At 40.6% G+C, this 18,672-nt stretch overlaps 3 protein-coding genes across 5 annotated transcripts in view; 2 read left to right on the top strand and 1 right to left on the bottom strand.

Annotated features, from left to right (window-relative positions):
- phactr3b (phosphatase and actin regulator 3b) overlaps positions 1-8,188 on the top strand; it is a 72,965-nt gene extending 64,777 nt beyond the window's left edge. For all 3 annotated transcript variants that reach the window (XM_057361709.1, XM_057361711.1, XM_057361710.1), the window contains 5 exons: positions 3,968-4,023; positions 5,760-5,821; positions 6,037-6,177; positions 7,115-7,191; positions 7,640-8,188. In XM_057361709.1, coding sequence (XP_057217692.1) covers positions 3,968-4,023; positions 5,760-5,821; positions 6,037-6,177; positions 7,115-7,191; positions 7,640-7,655 — 352 coding nt within the window. In that variant the 3' untranslated portion in view covers positions 7,656-8,188. The remainder of the gene's footprint in view (positions 1-3,967; positions 4,024-5,759; positions 5,822-6,036; positions 6,178-7,114; positions 7,192-7,639) is intronic.
- Positions 8,189-12,048: 3,860 nt separating this feature from the next.
- On the bottom strand, positions 12,049-14,874 carry ppp1r3db (protein phosphatase 1, regulatory subunit 3Db). Its single transcript, XM_057361713.1, has 2 exons — positions 14,767-14,874; positions 12,049-14,140 (listed from the first exon to the last, which is right to left on the bottom strand). Exon 2 carries the CDS (start codon positions 14,104-14,106, stop codon positions 13,219-13,221), a length of 888 nt encoding a protein of 295 aa, XP_057217696.1. The 5' UTR covers positions 14,107-14,140; positions 14,767-14,874; the 3' UTR covers positions 12,049-13,218.
- A 156-nt stretch (positions 14,875-15,030) lies between these two features.
- fam217bb (family with sequence similarity 217 member Bb) lies at positions 15,031-18,592 on the top strand. Its single transcript, XM_057361712.1, has 4 exons — positions 15,031-15,588; positions 15,792-15,858; positions 16,318-16,385; positions 16,478-18,592. Exons 1-4 carry the CDS (start codon positions 15,488-15,490, stop codon positions 17,691-17,693), a joined length of 1,452 nt encoding a protein of 483 aa, XP_057217695.1. The 5' UTR covers positions 15,031-15,487; the 3' UTR covers positions 17,694-18,592.
- The last annotated feature ends 80 nt before the right edge of the window (positions 18,593-18,672 follow it).

Below are 18,672 nucleotides of genomic sequence, written 5' to 3'. Positions count from 1 at the left end.
TTTTCGGGTGAACAGTTTATTTAAACTTTAAATATGGGTAAAACTGTAAAACCCATCTTAAAAATTGTATATATTTGGATATAAAAGTGCAAATTGAAAATGTGATGTTAATGTAATATACTGAAGCCTGGACCTGCCACACTGCTACAAATGGAAAACTCCCACTTTTAGAGAATCGATTACTGAAAGGGCTGAGTTGCAGTGTGGCCCATATATAGACAGTGCACCATTGCAGACATTGTTTAAACCGTACAACAAATCAATTTGTGTTCATTTCCAGTTCTGGCCACATGAGGATAAAATCTATTTAAGGAAAGAGCTGAAAGGGTCAAAAACAATGTATGAGGCAATTAGTATTTTGACTCAATTCGGCTGAATCTTTAAAACATTTGAAACATGCGTTTTTCGTTTTCATCATGCTTTTAAAGTTAGCCAAGCACCTGTTCTCAAAACGCTTGTATTTAGGTCAATAAATACAAAATGGACATAGAATGAATCATTTCATCTGTCGCGCCACACAACTGTCACGTGTTTGTGAAGTGCAGCAGGTGACATCTCACGCAGCATCACATTTAAAAGTGACTGTAGACTCGGAGGCGTTTGAAGATCAGATCTCACGTTCTTCTCTCTGTGGGGGATGCAGGGACAGTCTGAGATCACTGGCTTTTTACTGAGGCCACATGTTGCTTTATTTTAAAGAGCAGACCTGCGGTCAGCCTGGACGTTTGATGAATTATTGACAGTGTGTCCAGAATAAAATTGCTTTAATGTCTGACCCTTTATTTACTTATATATTTATTGATTAAATTGTACAGTACTTTAGACATGGCATTTTAAACGTTTTTTTAAATGTTTCCAGTTATCAGTATTTGTGTAGGAGAACAGCGCTGGCAATATATTTAAGCATTTTTTAAATCAATTTCAGGATATTGAGCACAAATATATCTGTATTTTTATATTTGCTCTGAAATGTAATTATATGATCTAATAACTATCATAATCATCATTTCAGCCAAGATTCAAAATTAGGTTACAATACTGGTTTCGCACAGCATGAATTTGACTGATAGCACCATGTCGTTTTTCAGCCTCAAGAGATATTGCACTATTATTGCTATTGTAAATCCTTTTGGCCAGTGAAAATCTGATAGTGTGACAGCCCTATTCTAGATAGTAAAAATAGTGAAATACAGTAAAAATCTGTTTAAAAATAACCAATATATAACCAAAGGTTATGATCAGTATAAACCTTATCATCTTGGCTCATGAATATTAATGAGCTGATTTAACAGTACCATATAATGATTGCTGACAGTGGTTACAGGCCACGTAGATTAAGTTGTGTGTTCATTCAGTGAGCAAAGTCGTCGTATTATGCAGATTTTATGCACTATTTTTTCGCTCAGACGAAGGGGGGTCAAATTTGAAAAACATCTAAGTGTAAGGGACCTTCAGTTACAAACAAATAACAAAAGGACACCAACCAACTTTTTTTACTAGTAGTTTTAAATCAAAAATCGATTCTTTGGGCAAATTTTCATACAATTTGACCTATTCCAGAATATTTCTTTCAGTCTTGTACTTGTAACTTTTACCACAGACTCCAAAATGTCAATCCAAATGGCACTTGCAGCGGCACTCCAGGAGGAAGTTACATAAACGCTCAAACTATTCCTCATCACGGATGTAAACTGTTGTAATCATCCTTGGCATCCGTGGCCCTCCAGGTGTCTCGGACACACTTGGCTGTCAATCAAAGGCACAATGGCCACCCATGCAGCCAGCGAGTGTCTGAAACTTCCCTCATACCGATGGCCGTCGGTTGGGTCAACTATAAGAGAGTAGGGCATTAAAGCACAGCTCAGTGGGCAATGGCAGCCCGTGAAATCCCGGCTGACTCACAACCACTCACTGACACTCCCATCAGGGTCTTTTCTTGTTACTAGCTTATCGCTCTGACACATCGGTGGCTCGCTCGATAGATCAAGTCCCCATCTTTCATACTGTAAGTGGAAGAAGTTAATAATCGTCAGGAAAGAGCAAGACCTCAGGGTTTTGGTTGCTATAGGGGTTAGAAGGCTTAAGAATTTTTCTGTGGTTAAATATGGAAGGAGCATGATTTACTGCACTGTATTATGTTCAAATATGGGTGTATCAGAAAAGCTTCTATGAAGCATCCATGAACATTTTTAGATTTTTAGATGTATTGTGGTGTAGATCTTGTATTGTGTCTGTTCACATCTTGGTGGCAATTCACAAAGAATGATTTTTGGCAACTAGTAAAGCTGTTCATATGCACAATTCACTAAATTAGTTATACAAATCAGCCAGTGCCGCATACACGCCCACAAAATATGTGATGGACGCATTTTGTATTGTGCAATTTCTGATCTTGTGGGTTGGTTTTGAGGGCTCCTTAGAAGTGATAAAGACAAACTTATGGCGCTCATCTGTATAACCCCAGTCAAAATGTTTATCTCGATAATGTGACCATCATTTGATTTTTGTAAAAAAAATGACAAATACTCATTGTTCAGCACTAGCTCCATTGCAGGTGGGTAATGATTCATTCAGTTAATTCATATTAAAGCTAAAAAGACAGGTCTGCCACAACTGTTTTTGCTCCATCTGTCTTCTATTAGTAAAGTTCATTTTATTGAATCCACATAAATCACCACTAAACACTGAAGTGTACACTGAATGTAGTGTAAGGATTCTCCCCCCGAGAGCAAACTAGTCTCTGTGCCAGATGGCCTTTTCTAAATGTACTCTTTTATTTATTTATTTTCTGTTTTGCATGTAAAAGCTCAAGAATATGGCATCACAGCAGAGCTTCCGCCCGGATATGGCTCAGATTTATTTGGATTATGATCCCAGTTGTCCCTCCCCACACCTACCTATATATTGGCAGGATTTAAAAATATCCTTTTATTAATTGGATCGCAATTGTTTAACAGCAGCTTGTGGGAATAAAGTCATTTTTGTCTTGGCGTGCTATTCTGATGAATCATAGCGTCACAAATTTTAGTACAACAAAGGAAGAGTGCGAGCGCAATGTTCATTACACTGATGCGATGTCAATTTTTCTGAGAATTTAATTGATGACAGTCTGCTGGTCTGAATGATTTCATCTGTACTGTGTTGTATTGGACTAAGGGTTAGGTGATAGGATGTTGGTTACACGGTATTTAGTCTTCAAACTGTTTTAATTATAGGATGAATCATTTCACAAGCTCTCATATACATGTCTGATACAGGTACAGACTTGTTGATGCGCAACATTATTATTAATGACGAGAACGAAGTGATTTGAACATAACTGAAATAACGCAAAGTCATGTTGCAGTAAAATCAATTGATATTTCTGTTCATAAAAATACATCAGGTTTTATATTTGTGCTTCATATTACATCTGTTATGGAGCGCTTGTGTGAGAATATGAAAGCATCCATCAGAGATGTGTGTGTGGTTTCCCTGACTGCAGCATTATTATTATTCCTCCAGCGCGCGCATTGTGTGCGTGGGAATCTCTCTCGCTCGCGCTGCTCGCGCCGCCCCCTCTATAAATGATGCGTGAAGGATCTCCAGTATCACACCACTCTGAGACTTCACACAACTCAGGACCAGCATCACATTCTCATCTCTTTTTCACTTTTATATTCCCTTTTGATACAAACGCGCTTAGTTTTGCTATCCTCGCCGATGAGTTTTTCGTGTACTCGCGCTCGGATGATCAGGTCGCGTCATTCTGTCAAATCAGGGAGATAATAATAAAAACAGGCACATTTGCCCGATGTGGAGGTGCTTCAGTGATGGTCCGTGGAGATGTTTAGACGCGAGATGGCACGCGGGATGCGCCTGTAGCACGCGCGGAGCGCGGGGATCCCCACGCAGCTGATCGGAGACTGTTGCGGAGACTTTAGAGACTGAAAATGGTCCAAAATGTGATTTTGGTGTTTTTCCGCAGGAGACTGAGCCAGAGACCAGCAGTCGAGGAGCTGGAGAGCAGAAACATCCTCAAACGTGAGTATCTGATATGGAGATCAAGAAGTCAAGATCAAGATAAAGAAGAGCATCACTGATGTTGCTGACATCTGTATACAAATACTCAAAATATAATACAATGAATGTGAACTATTGATTACGTTTCATTTTTTGATTTTGTTTTTGCACAATTTTGCAATTAATTTCACGTGGTGTAACAAATTGTTTGGTGCATGTGTCTGTAATTATTGGTCAAGATACTTGCATATTTAATAATGATACAAACGTGTTGAAGCATCCACTACAGGGTACTGTTATCATAGTTCTGAGGTGTCATGTCAACCTACTGGAGCTGACCCTGTTAGCATTATTATAGCTTTATGAACTCTTACCCTGTTGAAAAAAACAGCATATGCTTGTTTGGTATGTTTTGATGCTGGTTTGTGCTGGTTTAAGATGGTCATGTGCTGGTTTAAGATGGTCAAACCAGCATCAAAACATACCTAACCCAGCATATGCTGTTTTTTCAACAGGGTATGCATTTATAAAAATAGAATTGAATTCAGATTTTGATCATTCAGTCAATAGAATAACCATATACAGAGAAAACCAATGGAGATGTGTGTAAATGTAATTCCAGATGATTTGGAGTATAGAGATTATAGACACAGTCTGTCTAGAGTAGTCTGACACAATAATAACTGAATACATCACAGACTCTGAGAGCCAGACAGGGTGGGATAGATTTACACCAGTCTACACATGATCACTATCCAGATGAAACAGAGTTTAATATCAGCGTTTAATGTAATTGCGTTACAATTATGTAATTTTGAATTGAAATTGAAAAAAGTAATTCAACCTCATTTCATTATCAAGGATCTTTAAAGAGAAAAGGACACAGTATTTGTTTTGCTCTTTAGTCTTGTTAATTACAAACATTTGAAAACATTTTCAGTTAAAAATGATAGATTATTTTTAGCCAGCCAAGAAACCTATTCAGTCATCTTTCCGTTAGTCCAGTTAGGCACTTGCCATGGGGTTTGTTTGTTTAGCTGAGCCCCTCATTCAGTCCTCTATCTTGGGCTGTGGCACCTGTGCGCTCTGACTCCGAGCAGCTGTCTGCTGACTTTGGCATCTTTCTCGCCTCTCTGGGCCGCGTGCACATGCTTCAAGGCAGTTACTCTTAAAGAGTTGAGACAAGCCCAAGGGCAGACAACAAAGAGATTGTCATAAAGTGATGAAACGTTGTGGTTTATTGTAGTTTAATCTTACTAGACGGACACGTGTGTCCTGAAGTTAAATCCCTCACAGAAGGAAAAATCTGATAATCCCAATCGCACATGTTTCACAGAGGACAAAGAAGAAAGAGGAACATTATCCTGTGCTGTGTAAGGATAAAGACTAATAAAGAAATGGCCTAATCTGCAGCAAATGTGTTATTTGTTGCCGCCGTGGTTTGTGGGAGGGAGTTGGAGGGCCGGGCGTCCGGGTGGGGTCAAATTATGACAGCTGCCGACACAGATGTTCAAGAGACGGGTTTCAAGGGTGCACAGCCACCAACGATTTTACTTCACAAGGACATTTTTTGCTTCGTTCTCACATTTATGAATCTGACGAATTAAAAATATTTTATGAAAACCGTCTTAAAAAACTTGTCATGCAATAGCAAATGACAAATGACTTAAAGTTCATCATAGCTCTTTTTGTAAAAGATCTCTGTGTTTACTGCACATGTGCATGTTCTCATCATTTCTTTTCTTTTGTATTTGCAGAGAGGAATGACCAGACAGAGCAAGAAGAGAGGAGAGAAATCAAGCAAAGGCTGAACAGAAAGGTAAAACACATTTATAAACACATTAATTGTCAAAGACAGATGAAAAGACGAGTGTAGATACTAATGCCAATTTAAAGTCAACATTTAATAAAAATCTATGCATGTTAACCCATAGAGCAAAATGGTTGTCTTTCTATGTTGTTCACCAAAGTATGAAAGCCTCACAAAAGTGGTCCGTTGTCTAATGAGACCCTCTCTTTTTCTTGTCTATCCAGCTTAACCAGCGGCCCACCGTTGATGAGTTGCGGGACAGAAAGATCTTGATCCGCTTTAGTGACTATGTGGAAGTGGCCAAAGCTCAGGACTATGACAGGAGAGCAGATAAACCCTGGACGAGATTATCCGCCGCAGATAAAGTGCGTAAACCAGAACCCTCCTGATCTGCTGTGGAACATTTGCATTAAATGATACTGTACTGTATTATAAAGTTGCCACAATACTTAATAAACATTTAAGAGTAAAGAATTGGTTTAAAGGGGTCATATGGCGCGAATACATGTTTTTCTGTGTCTTTGGTGTGTTATAAGTTGCCCATGCATGTATTAGACATGTAAAATTGCAAAAATGAAAGTGTCGGAAACAAAAGATGCATTCTATCTAAAAGCGAATGCTCACCCAGACCTGTCTGAAACGCCTCGTGTAGCCACACCCCCACAAATCTACGTCAGTTCATGGTATGATTTGACTAAGACCGCCCAAATGTATACGCAAGTAAGGTGGGCATACCTGTCAGCACAATTGCTTTGGAACCTGATGTTCCAAATATGGTAAGAGGCGTTACATTTCCGTCACACGCTTGCAGTATTCGACCAATCCCTATGCACTGGTGAACTGGCCAATCATAGCACACCTCGCTTTTCAAAGCCATGAGCTTTGTTAAAAATCCGCACGTTTCAGAGAGGCGGGGCAAAGATGAGATACAAACAAGCACGGTATGTGGAAAATACAGCATTTCTGAACCTTAAATCATGTATACACATTGCATTACATCTAAAACAAACGATAATATTCATTTTGGCCGTGTCATATGACCCCTTTAAACTATGTGAATGGTACGACATTCAAATTCTGCAATTTCCCCATATGTCTTATCATGACCATTTTATATAAAACAATCAAAAATAGAATACAAAAGTATTCATAAATGTCAGATTTATGATTCTAATTCATCTCAACGTCCTGTTCCATTGGATTTGATTTTGCGCTTCATTCATTCATTCACTGGCTGCGTAACTGTGTCTGTTTCCAGTGGCTGCTCATCTGGGACTCATTTCTGTTGTTTATGCCTTGCAGGCGGCGATACGAAAGGAGCTGAATGAGTTCAAAAGCAACGAGATGGAGGTTCATGCGTCAAGCAAGCACCTGACGAGGTCAGTGTTTTCATATTGGCTTTCTGTTTTTTTTTTCCGTGTGACGATTCAAAAAGTACAGCGGATTGTTGCCGCAACTAATTTGCATGTCCTCTCGCATAACTGATAAAAGTGCAGGACCCATAGATCAATGCGAGAGGTTGTTCTTAATATAGCCGTATCTCTCCAGTTATAAAACTGTAGGATTTGTAGAATCAGCACACACCCGCGCTGGCCGACATGTATAACAAATGCTTGCTCACTTTTGGCTTACGTATGTTTTACGTTAGACCTCGTTTCTGCAGATAAGAATAACACTAATAGCTGAGCAAGGTCCCAGTCCTGTTAGATCCACTGCGCTTGTCTGGAGCTCACACACCGTTCTTCTATTAATACACCTTTGATGGATGATAGCGGGGTTTGTTTTGTCACATAGTGCTTACAGGTGTCTTCTCTCTTTGCACTGCAGGTTCCACCGACCATAGCATGGCTTCTTCTGTGAAGAATACGCTAACGGGATCTCTGTGAAGTCAAAGACCTCAGGAGGCTTCGACCAGCGCCCGGGTCCATGGGTGCTCCGTGGAGGGCCTGATATTTGGGCGCTAGTGAACCTTGGAGGCTATGTCTCTGGAGCTTCAGCCTAAAGAAGCCGAAACCCTCCAAACTCCACTCAGTCAAACTACTGCGTGTCTGTAGAATATTGAACCTTTATTCTTTTTCAGGGGGGGGGTGGTGAAAGACTGTTTAAAAAAAGGCACTGACTTTTTTAAATGGACTGTTTTTCAATGGTCGCCTTTTGATGCCAATTGGAGGGAGGGGTCAAGCATGTGACTCATTCGAACCTTTTTCCTACACCAGTGTTGGTGCTGTAGTGACACCTTGAACCGTTTCTGGGTTCCTACTAAAACTTGAGTTTCATATCAGCTGTATAGATGTTAGTTTGAGGAATATGAATCATGTCTTACCTTTGCAATGACTATTTATTGTCTGTACAGTACAAGCTTTGGATTTTTACGAAGCAACAGTGTCTGTTGTCTTTTCTGAACGAACGAACGAACGAACGAACGAGATTTAACAGAAAGAAAAATGTGTGAAACTGAACTGCAAAACATTTTGCAAAAACATTGAACAATACAATGAATATACTGTGGGACACTACAAATCACATTGACACCAGCTGGTTAAAAAGACTCAGAAAAGATGTCATATTTTATAGGTTTCAGATTTTATTTTGAAACAGAATTAATGAGTGTGATTTAGGTGGCCAGACACTTCTGTACTTCACATTTCTCTTTTATAGGCCAATAAAGTTTCACTTGAATTGAATTTAGATGATACCCCTTAAAAGGGTATTTGTTATGAATATAAGGGAGGAGACACTTTGTGAGTAATCAGACTAAAGATTTAAAATAGCCACCGTTTAAGATTAAAATGACACAAGCAAAAGCAAAGCACCGAATAGTTTTTGTGTGGCAAGAATATTCGGGTTATGCATGGAGGGACAACAGTTGTTCCAGGCACTGTGATTATGGGGCCAACCAATTTTATTGCATCCATTAAAATCCCAATGCTGTTACAATACATTCATATTGCTTTTTTCTAAAGCGCATTCTTTTCAATGGTATTCTTTGAAAACGCGAACGGCTAAATATGTCAATGAATACGTGTTTGTGTCACCACCTGTGATCTGCTGGACTGGGTTGGTATTTTAGTTGATCCCTGGCAATTCTCTTAAACAGCAGTTACAGGCTGTACACCTCATAATTGCACTATAAGTTTTATGCAGGGCACAGCAGAAAAAAATCTTTCTGGACAGGTTTCTGAGTAAATAACAAAATGCATGTCACGTGAACGTTGGTTATGTAAGTGTACCAGACGTGTTTCTTCACACACATTATTCCACCTTTTCTCCATAGAGAGGCATTTGGATGAGCGCCACGTGTCTGACAGAAGAACTGCATGTTCAGCCTGTCAGTTATGTGATTTTCAACAATAAGGTGTGAATGACAAATGTGATGTGCTATAAGGCTCAGAGAAGCGTATTAGTGGAAAGCTTCGTACAACCTCCACATGGACGTAAATCATTTACTGGCTTTTGCTACAGCATGGATGTGCTATACATACAACAAATGGATACATCACTTTATGATGATATTTGCATGACAGATTATTTAAGTTAATGGCACTTTGGTTATTTTAAAATGTGTATATTTGATGTGCGAGCTAGTTATTTGCATGCCACTCACCATGATTCATTTAAAATGAAGATATTTGAAGCTCATGAATAAGAGATGATCTCAGTAGCTCCAATCTTTTTAGTTGCTCCTTAACTGGGTCAGTCTCCTTTCATTGGAAAAAATGAACATCTGAGCCACCGAGGAACCCCGTGCAGCAAATATGTTCCTGGTAAACAAGTGTAGACGTTGATTTGTTGTGATTTAACATAGTGAAGAGTAGGTGATTTCTGAAACATCTGTCTTTGCTCTTTCCAACAGTTTTATGAAATTAAAAACAGGATAGAGCCAGTATTATTGTTTACTTTTACCACTTGGATAATGTGGATCACAACAAATGACCCTGACAGTTATTTCAACATATTCACCAGAGCAAACTTCAGGATTTAGCATTGAAGCACAGATGTAGCATTGTGCGTGTTCTAAATGTCAATATCTACAAGGGTGTATGCTATGTTTTGCACGTACAGAATGTTTCAGACTTTGTCGTGCTTCTTTTATGTGGAAACTTTGTGCCCTACAAATGTTCTCATCAAGGCTTCACTGCACCATCAAGTGTTGAGTCACGGTACTGCTTCAAATCTGAGACACTTGACCATCAACAACACAATTGATACAAATCAGTGGGGTAAACAAGCAAACAAAAATGAAATAATAATGAAAAATGAATGAGAAAAAAATCGTTATTTTACACGTTTTTGTAGCCATGAAACAATGAATGCGTTTTAACTTAAAGAGTGCCATACACAAAAAATGGTGGGTTGTTTTTAACCCAGTGCTTGGTCAAAAAGGGATGAACCAAGTCGCTGGGTTAAATTAACCCAGAAAATGGTTCTTATTTGAACCAAACCATGGATTTAAACAAACCAGCATATACTGTAGGTATACAACCCAACTGTTGGGTTTGTTGTTTTCCGACCAACACTTGTCACGGTCCTGCCTTCTTGTTTCTGTATTTCTAGTCGTGTGGCAGGATCGGGACGGAGCCCTTAGGTTCTATGTGAGAAAGCCATGGGTTGTTTACGTTTTTACATCTCATGTGCTTTCTCGTGTCTTGTCATTGGCCCCGCCCCTCTCGTTTCCTGTATTGCTTCCCTGCCGTGTCTAATGTTCCCCACCTGCCCTCGTCAATTATCCTTTGTTTGTCTTTCCTATTTAATGCCCTCATGTTTCATTGTCCTGTGCTCTTGCGTTTGATGTGTTTTTTCCACGTTCCCCTGTGAGTGCAACACTGTGAGTTTCTCGTCTTGTTCCTTCCTGCCTGCCTGTCTTGCTTGTCGTTTGGATTATTATTTTACGTATTGGACTCCCTTGCTTTTGCTTTGATTCCTGTTTTACTTTCTCGTGAGAAGTCTTTTGTTTTGTTGTATGCAGTCTTGGTTTTGTTTTCCCCATCGCGGGTTTTTTTTGTCATATTATTAAAGTCTTGTTTTGTTAACCCCTTCACACCTGCCTGCATTTGGGTTCTTCCATCACTGAGTCGTGACAGAATGCAAGAGCCACATCAGGACTTCGCCAGGGGAGCGAGAGCGTGGATGAGTACGTGGAGAGGTTCCTCGACGTCGCCGAGAATGGCGTCTTCGGGGAGGAGGAACTCGCGGTGCTATTTAACTCCGGTCTCAGGGACCCACTTTCGGAGATGAGGGCGTTGAGGCCGCTGGACTTCGACGCCGTGTGGCTGTCCGCGGCCTCAGCACATACCAGCTACGCATCTCTGCTGGTCACGATCCCTGAGCGTGGTTCCCTGCAGATCGGGGTTGTGGGCACCGCCACGCCATCCTCCCCACTCTCGGCAGCCTCTCCACCGTCCACCAGCCTCATTGGCAAGCGGGGGAGGCGAGAATCCTGGGGGTCCTCGTCGGAGGCCTCCAACCCCGAGCCAGACGTGCCCTTCACCTTCTTCCTTCAGCCGACCACCAGACGGGTGGCTCGGCTGAAGATGAAGCGGCAACGGAGGGGGGCGCGGACTCCAGTACAACCAGTGTCCATTCCAGCACCCAGCCCGGTGCAGCAGCCGGCCTTCCAGCCGGTGCAGCAGCCGGGCTTCCACCGGCATCAAGCCCTGTCCAGCCGGCGTCTAGCTCGGCCCAGCCGGCCTTCCAGCCGGTCTTCCAGCCGGCGATCCAGTTGGCGCCCAACCTCGTCGTCCCCCCCAGGACTCCCCCCCTAAGTCCCCCTGAACTCCGCGCCCTCAAGCGCGTCCCGGGACTAAGACTGTGCCCCCTGTGAACCCTTGTTTTGCCCCGCCCCCCCTCCCATGTTTGTTGTTTTTGTTGTGCCACCCCAGTCCTGTAGTCTTGTTGTCCTGTCTACCCCTTGTCATGTTCACCATGTTTGTCTGGTTTTTGTCTTGGTCTCAGTCTGCCCTGTCTCGTCCGTCTACCCCTTGGTGAGCACCTGGAGGTGCTCATTAAAGGGGGGGCTTCTGTCATGGCTCTGCTTCCTTAGTCATGTTTTTCTTGGTCCTGTAGCAGAGCCATGACAAAGTCTTTGGTTATGTGTGGAGAGAAACTTATTGTTGTCCTTTGGACAATAATATACTTTCTCTCCAGTGTCTTGTCATTGGCCCCGCCCCTCTCATTTCCTGTATTGCTTCCCTGCCGTGTCTAATGTTCCCCACCTGCCCTCGTCAATTATCCTTCGTTTGTCTTTCCTATTTAATGCCCTCATGTTTCATTGTCCTGTGCTCTTGCGTTTGATGTGTTTCTTCCACGTTCCCCTGTGAGTGCAACACTGTGAGTTTCTCGTCTTGTTCCTGCCTGCCTGTCTTGCTTGTCGTTTGTATTATTATTTTACGTATTGGACTCCCTTGCTTTTGCTTTGATTCCTGTTTTACTTTCTCGTGAGAAGTCTTTTGTTTTGTTGTATGCAGTCTTGGTTTTGTTTTCCCCATCGTGGGTGTTTTTTGTCATATTATTAAAGTCTTGTTTTGTTAACCCCTTCACGCCTGCCTGCATTTGGGTTCTTCCATCACTGAGTCATGACAAACACTGCTTAAAAATAACCCTGCTTTTTTTAGTGTATCATTCAGTGTTTTGTTGATGGACTATAGAGTATGGCTATTTCACAAAGGATGCTGTACTACTGGACAAAAATAAAAAACAAATTTCCTTTAAAAAGAGGTTTTGGTTTGGTTTGCAAGGAGTGCATATTTTTAGACTTGACCTGACAGATATGATAAAGCCATGTGCCCTTACAGCTGTACTGGGTCAGATGCACATAGATTGCCTTCCTCACATGCCATCTGCAAGAGGTTGCCCAGAAAAGTCTCAGTAGGGCAAATGTCAAGAACAATAAGAAAGCCAACTTCTCATTGCAACTTGAAAACATAAACAGCCTTGTTTTTGTTGAGATAAAATGCCTATAGTCCCCAAAGTACATACTGTAAATAGACAATGAATGCAGTTTACGGATTTAATAGCTATAACCTGGGGGTGAATAAATGAAACACAGAATTTTCATTTTTGGGTGAACTATCACCTTAATGAAAAAACATACAAAACCTCAGTGTAAGCATATTTGAATGTGTAGCTAAAAACTTAAATAGAAAAATAAGGGAAAAAATCAAACACAAAGAGAGTAGGCAAATGAACTTCTGTTTTGTAAGGTCCATGTCTCTTTCTGTCATAAAGGTGATGATTGAGTGTTACATTGCTTTTGAGCTGTAATAATTCCACAAATAAGATTTTTTAAATATTTGTGTCACATATTGAGAAGTTTGTGTAAAAGCTCTAGCTTTGTAATTTGAATTCATGCAACTCAAGAACTTTGTGTGTACAGTAAGACTGTATCACATGACATCTCCAATGACGACTCAAGTAAAATGCACCAAGCTATCTTCACACTCTCTGGGGACCATGAGTTTGTACGTCTGGCAGCTCAGTTTATAATTGCATCCATCATTGTTGTCCCAGTATTCAGATCCTCTGACCCGGAAACGGATAGCAAACTCTAACGTGGCACCTGGTTGCAGGATGAAAGGCGGTACAGGCAGGTGGAAACGAAAGACGTCTGATTCGAAATTGGGCTCATCTCTGTACACGGTGGTGATCCAGGATGCTCTACTATCTGCGCTGCTTTTCCAGTCCGTGAATGAATAGCGCACCATAACTTCTTTCTCCAACGCCAAGTTCAGTACCTGCACAGTTCCCATGATTCCAAGCTCAGTGCAAAACACCTGATCCAGGCAAACTCGCTGATGGCACAAACTCTCGAGGAAATTCAGTTCCGCACCCATATTCTCAGGAAAGGACGGTTTCAAGTACGGTAAGGAGAGCTCTAGGTTTTTCTTGGAGGCGAGCTCTGAGCTTGCCAGCAGTCTAGTGATCACGTGTGTTGGCACCAAAGGGTCCTCGCTTGCTTTGAAGAACTTCACATCCTCCAGTTCCAACCCCAGAGAATCCACGAAACGCACTTGCACGTTTCTGCATGTACGTTCCTTTGCAGTGGAGGACGAGAGAGATTTTGCACGCCTCCTCATGATGGGCTTCGGTTCTGGCTCGCAGGATAGTCTGCGCTCGACAGGCTCCTGAAGAGAACCTGGTTTGGGGCTGGGTGGCCGTATTGCCACCGGACTTCTTTGTGGAGGTGGTTTAGGATCGTAGATGTCCTGAAGCCGAAATGTCCTGATGGGTCTATATACTTCACTAAAGCCGCTTGTGAACTGCAAGGCAGGTCCTGACCCATGCCCGTGTGATTCCATCCGCTTCGTGTTTTTTTTCAACCAAAAGCGAAACCTAAATAAGATCATTAAGATCACCAAATTCATCGCAATACAATTCACAGAACATGAAAGTTAATGTTAATTAAAGGTATTGTGATTACTTCCCTAGGATATTTATATTTTTCAGACTTTTCAAAGCAAACTTGCAAAAAACAATCCTAACACCTTTCTGCATAGAATAAACTGCTTGGAAACTTCTCATTCTTTATAATCACAGAATAGATTTTCATATTTTAAAATAATAGTAAAGTTTTTAAAAACTTGAAATAACTTCAATGACAGTATGACCAGAAGAACAAATGAAAATTCTCTTATTGGCTTCTTTAATGTACAGTATATGCTATAGGTCATTTCTTTAAACCAACTACATGAGGTGCATCCTGAGATGCTTTCTGTTATTCTCATTCACTTTCACCTCTAAATTTGTAAAATGATTTGGTAAAGAAATAAACTATGCATACTTTAGATATAATTTAGCTTTAGGTTTTGAAAACATGAATTTAGAAACATCAGTTCAGTGTACTGTGTGAAAGCACATGCTGTTTATATTTCTTTACACAAACTCTAGTAAACGCGCAAAAAAACGAGCTATTCAATTTATTCTCTTCAGTTAAAAAACACTGGGTAAATGATTCTTACCTTGGGTTCTAGTGCTCTGAATATAAACAAAATCGAAGAAGACTCTCTTTTAGTAGGCTAAAGAAAACGTTTCCATCGCTATGGTTTTAAGCAGCTATGACATTATCTACTGATCGCGCGCATGAGGCAAACACTCTACATGTTATTATTAGACCAGCACGTACACGAGATAAGACATTCTCTCGTCTTTCCTGGCACAGTTCACATTTCAAAGAGACCCCCCCCCAGTTAGATCAAAAGAATTAAAATAGAAACCATCAGTATTTTTGGCGACAGGACAGGTCGTGCGCCCGATCACTATAAATATGTCAGACATATTTACAGTATCATATACAGTACGCTACAGTGATGCGGAGCCCGTGTCACTGTCGACTACATTTCCCACGCAACAACGCGCATATCAGCATCCACAGAGAAACACGTCCGCGTAAATAAATCCACGCTCATTTAAAGGCATCATATCGAATATCGCAAGAGGAATACCGTTTGATCTGACCGATGCGTCTCATTACAGACAGCCTGATCCAGTAATCGCTGAATTATTTAGTGCAGATCGGTAAAGATGCACGACGGATTAAATGGACTGGTGAGAAACTAAAGACTGTCGATATATCGTGGGAGTAATCCTGACACGAATGAGAGAAATGCAACCTTCCTGCACAACAATTGCCGTGGCCTAAAACGACAGGTTATCGTTTTTGTCGATGGACTGCTTTGAGAAATGCCAGTGATGGGAGCAGTGTTACAGGAGCGCACTGTCCATAACGCGCAAAACGAGTTTCTTCCCTTTCACAGGACAGACACTAATCGGTTTGGACCAAGGTAAAACAACCATGTAATTTACTGAGAAATCTTCATTAAATCAATTTAATGTTATATTTATTTTTCACTCATTTAATTATCATGAAGCACAGGCGAGTGTCAAAGCATCGTTAACATTATAACCAAAGAGGTTTTACTCGACAATGTAGGATAATACATTACTTCTCGGCTTATCTTGATCCACTTTACTTTTTCGTTTGAAGCAAGAAAAACACAAAGACTTCTTTGTACCAACCACGTAATAGTGGCAGCAGCCTGTCAGCCGAACCTGTAAGTAAACATTGTTAATAAATTGAATAATAGGAACTCTAAAGCCAGATTAAAGGGATAGTGCCCTAAAAAACGTCATTCTTTATTTACCCTCATGTCATTCCAAATCTGTATATGACTCTTTCTTCTGTGGAATGCAATGCAAAAATATATTTAGAGAAATGTCCATACCATGGAAGTCAGTGGGGTCCAACAGTGTTTGGTTACCAACGTTCTACAAATGATCTTCTTTTGTGTTTTGCAGAAGAAAGAAGTCATACAGGTCTATATACTGTATATGAGGCAGTTTTCCTTTGGGTGAACTATGCCTTCAATCTCAAAGGTTAAATTTGCTATGTATTACCTAGCCAATGATTTTTAGAGTTTAGAAAATTGCAATGGCTTGAAATGATAAAAATGAATAACAATTTGAAATCTGAAATAGAGAAAGTGTATATGTTGTTTCCCTCATGTCTACAGGACTGTCAGCAGAGGTTAAGAAGAACAAGACCTGAGAAAAAGTTGATTGTTGCAGACTCACCAGTCAGGTCAGCTGGCATCTAAAACAGACAAATCAATTTTTCATTTTTATAAATCTTTTTTGTTTCATAAATTCTAAAGTGTCTTTTCATTGTTCAAGGCAACACAACACCAAGATCAAATCTCACGTGTCCTCCAAAAATGGACTGAAGGAAAGACGTCCAAAACAAAGCAGCAATGCTGAAAAAGTGAGCGGTAGCAAGAGTTCAGGTCTACAGCCTGCACAGCAGATTTCTGTAAAAGAGCAAAGAGAAGAGTCATCAGAACGTAGAACTGAAGCTAAGGACACTGCACTTGGTAAAAACGAAGAAGAGGATTCAGACAGTGCAAGTGACCTCTCTGATTCTGAGAGATGTTCAGCACTTCCTCCTCAAATCATTCCTCCAGACCTTGACTTACGGGCGGAGGTCATAGATCCTTCAGACTTACATCCCTCGCGACTTGCTTGTCGAGGACGCACTGGTGGCAGCTATCCAGATTTCCTACCGCCTCCTTTTAATTCTTGGAGTCTCAAGCAACTAGCCGTGTACTTGAATACGGATGGCAAAGGAATTTCTCGGCCAAAGCCTGTTGGGCAGCTGGAGAGGTACTTGGATCGGCTGTTACAAATGGAATGGCATCAGATCCAAACAGTCCAAGAGGAAAGCAGCAAATCTAATGGACAGATACCAAAGGGTCGCCATACATCTTCACATTCCAGCCTCAGCTCTCCTAAGTGCATCCTTCAGTGTCAGCGAGCTTTCCCTTTGGCGTTACTGTCCTCCTTGACCAACGCTCCCACACTGCAGCTTCCAAGCTGTCCACATTGCAGGAAGAGATTCCCCATCTCTCACGCCTACCACCACCACCACACACGGTTGAGTCCGATAAGGGGTCAGGCCTCAGGCTTTCCTAAAAGAAGCTGCAGCGAAAGCAGAGCTCATCAATTTAATCAAAGACAGAAAACCCGCGAGCACAGACTCAGTGACCCGCTGAGTGAGAGCAGCCATCTGAAGCGCATGCAGGCTGTCGGTAACATTCGCAATCCTGTAGGATTCATAAATAATTCAGAGCAAATTTTATCTATTACACCCAGTACTGCCAGTCTCGATGATGTCAAAATAAAAAGGTTGGGGCGAAGAAGTCATTCCTGTGGGGGTAGGGAGGCTGGTTATAAGACAAGAGGACGAAGTGAACAGAGGAAGACTTTTGATGAAACAAAACAGGATTCTGATTTATCTGGTGCTAGAAGTTCAGATGGTTTACTCCGTTCAAAAGACTCTGTTACTGCACGACTAAACAGGAAACAGAAGCGCGTTGAATTTGTCACAAATTAACAGAAGGACTAAATTTGTAGGCCTCTAAAATGTTTAGGGTAAAATGTATAACTTAAATAATTATTCTGCTATTACTACTACTGTTTATTTCTACTGCTCACTTTTACATTGTAAATGAAAAAAGCAAGATCAGTTTTATATTTTTCTTCTCTAAAGTGATTGTCTGATTCTTTTTTATTGTCTACAGATATAACAGATATATTCTACTTTACTGTATGTAGACCACTTCGGAAGACATAATGCTGATCCAACGACCTGAAGAACTTCCTGTTTTAACACTACAGAAACATTTGAACAAAACACAGCCAACAGAACAATGATAACCGAATAAAAATGTTAAACTAATATTTTTAAGATGTAACTTTTTATGATTTAAAAAATGACATTAAAATAAAAAGTGAAACCGGAAGTGCTTCTGGACTTTGATATGTCTGAACACCACTGGCCTTAATGTGACTGGTAAAAAGAGCAACAATCATCATTCAAAGTAAACTTGCTTTTTCTTTGATTTATAAGGTGAAAGTGTTTGCATGATAAAAATAATTTACAACAACATTTTTCTACCACGAGAGCTATTTTTTAAGAAAGGAAGTTTTTGGAATAAATGCCAACAACAACAACAACAACAACAAAAACAGTTTTAAAAACACTGAAGTTTGTTTCATCTAATGGAAGAATACTGCGACACGCTCTTACACGGGATAATGATACGAATAGCCCATGAGTTTGGTCCAAATTCATTGTTGATTACTTTCAACCCTCCATACATGTCTGACCTGACAACAGATCAGATACTTACATAAACATTATTTTTGATATAAATCACATTAAATAAAGGAAATTGTAATGTAGGTCTAGTTGTTTCCATTATTGGTTATCTATTTTGGCACCATTAGCTAATGTTGAGATTTTTTCTGAGTATTGGAGTATTAAATGGAAATGATTATAAAACTCAAGATAAATTATATTCCACGCTGCT

The sequence above is a fragment of the Triplophysa rosa genome, linkage group LG20 (genome assembly GCF_024868665.1).
Source record: "Triplophysa rosa linkage group LG20, Trosa_1v2, whole genome shotgun sequence".
In the NCBI taxonomy this organism is placed as follows: Eukaryota; Metazoa; Chordata; class Actinopteri; order Cypriniformes; family Nemacheilidae; genus Triplophysa; species Triplophysa rosa.
The sequence above is the reverse complement of the archived record's forward strand: the minus strand, read 5'-3'. Positions and strand labels throughout refer to the sequence as shown.

Excerpts from the sequence above, each read along its gene's own strand:
- ppp1r3db (XM_057361713.1), bottom strand. The coding sequence starts at position 14,106 with ATGGAATCACACGGGCATGGGTCAGGACCTGCCTTGCAGTTCACAAGC.
- fam217bb (XM_057361712.1), top strand. The coding sequence starts at position 15,488 with ATGCCAGTGATGGGAGCAGTGTTACAGGAGCGCACTGTCCATAACGCG. Across the intron at positions 15,589-15,791 it reads ACTAATCGGTTTGGACCAAG|CAAGAAAAACACAAAGACTT; the intron begins GTAAAACAACCA and ends TTTCGTTTGAAG. Across the intron at positions 16,386-16,477 it reads GTTGCAGACTCACCAGTCAG|GCAACACAACACCAAGATCA; the intron begins GTCAGCTGGCAT and ends TCATTGTTCAAG.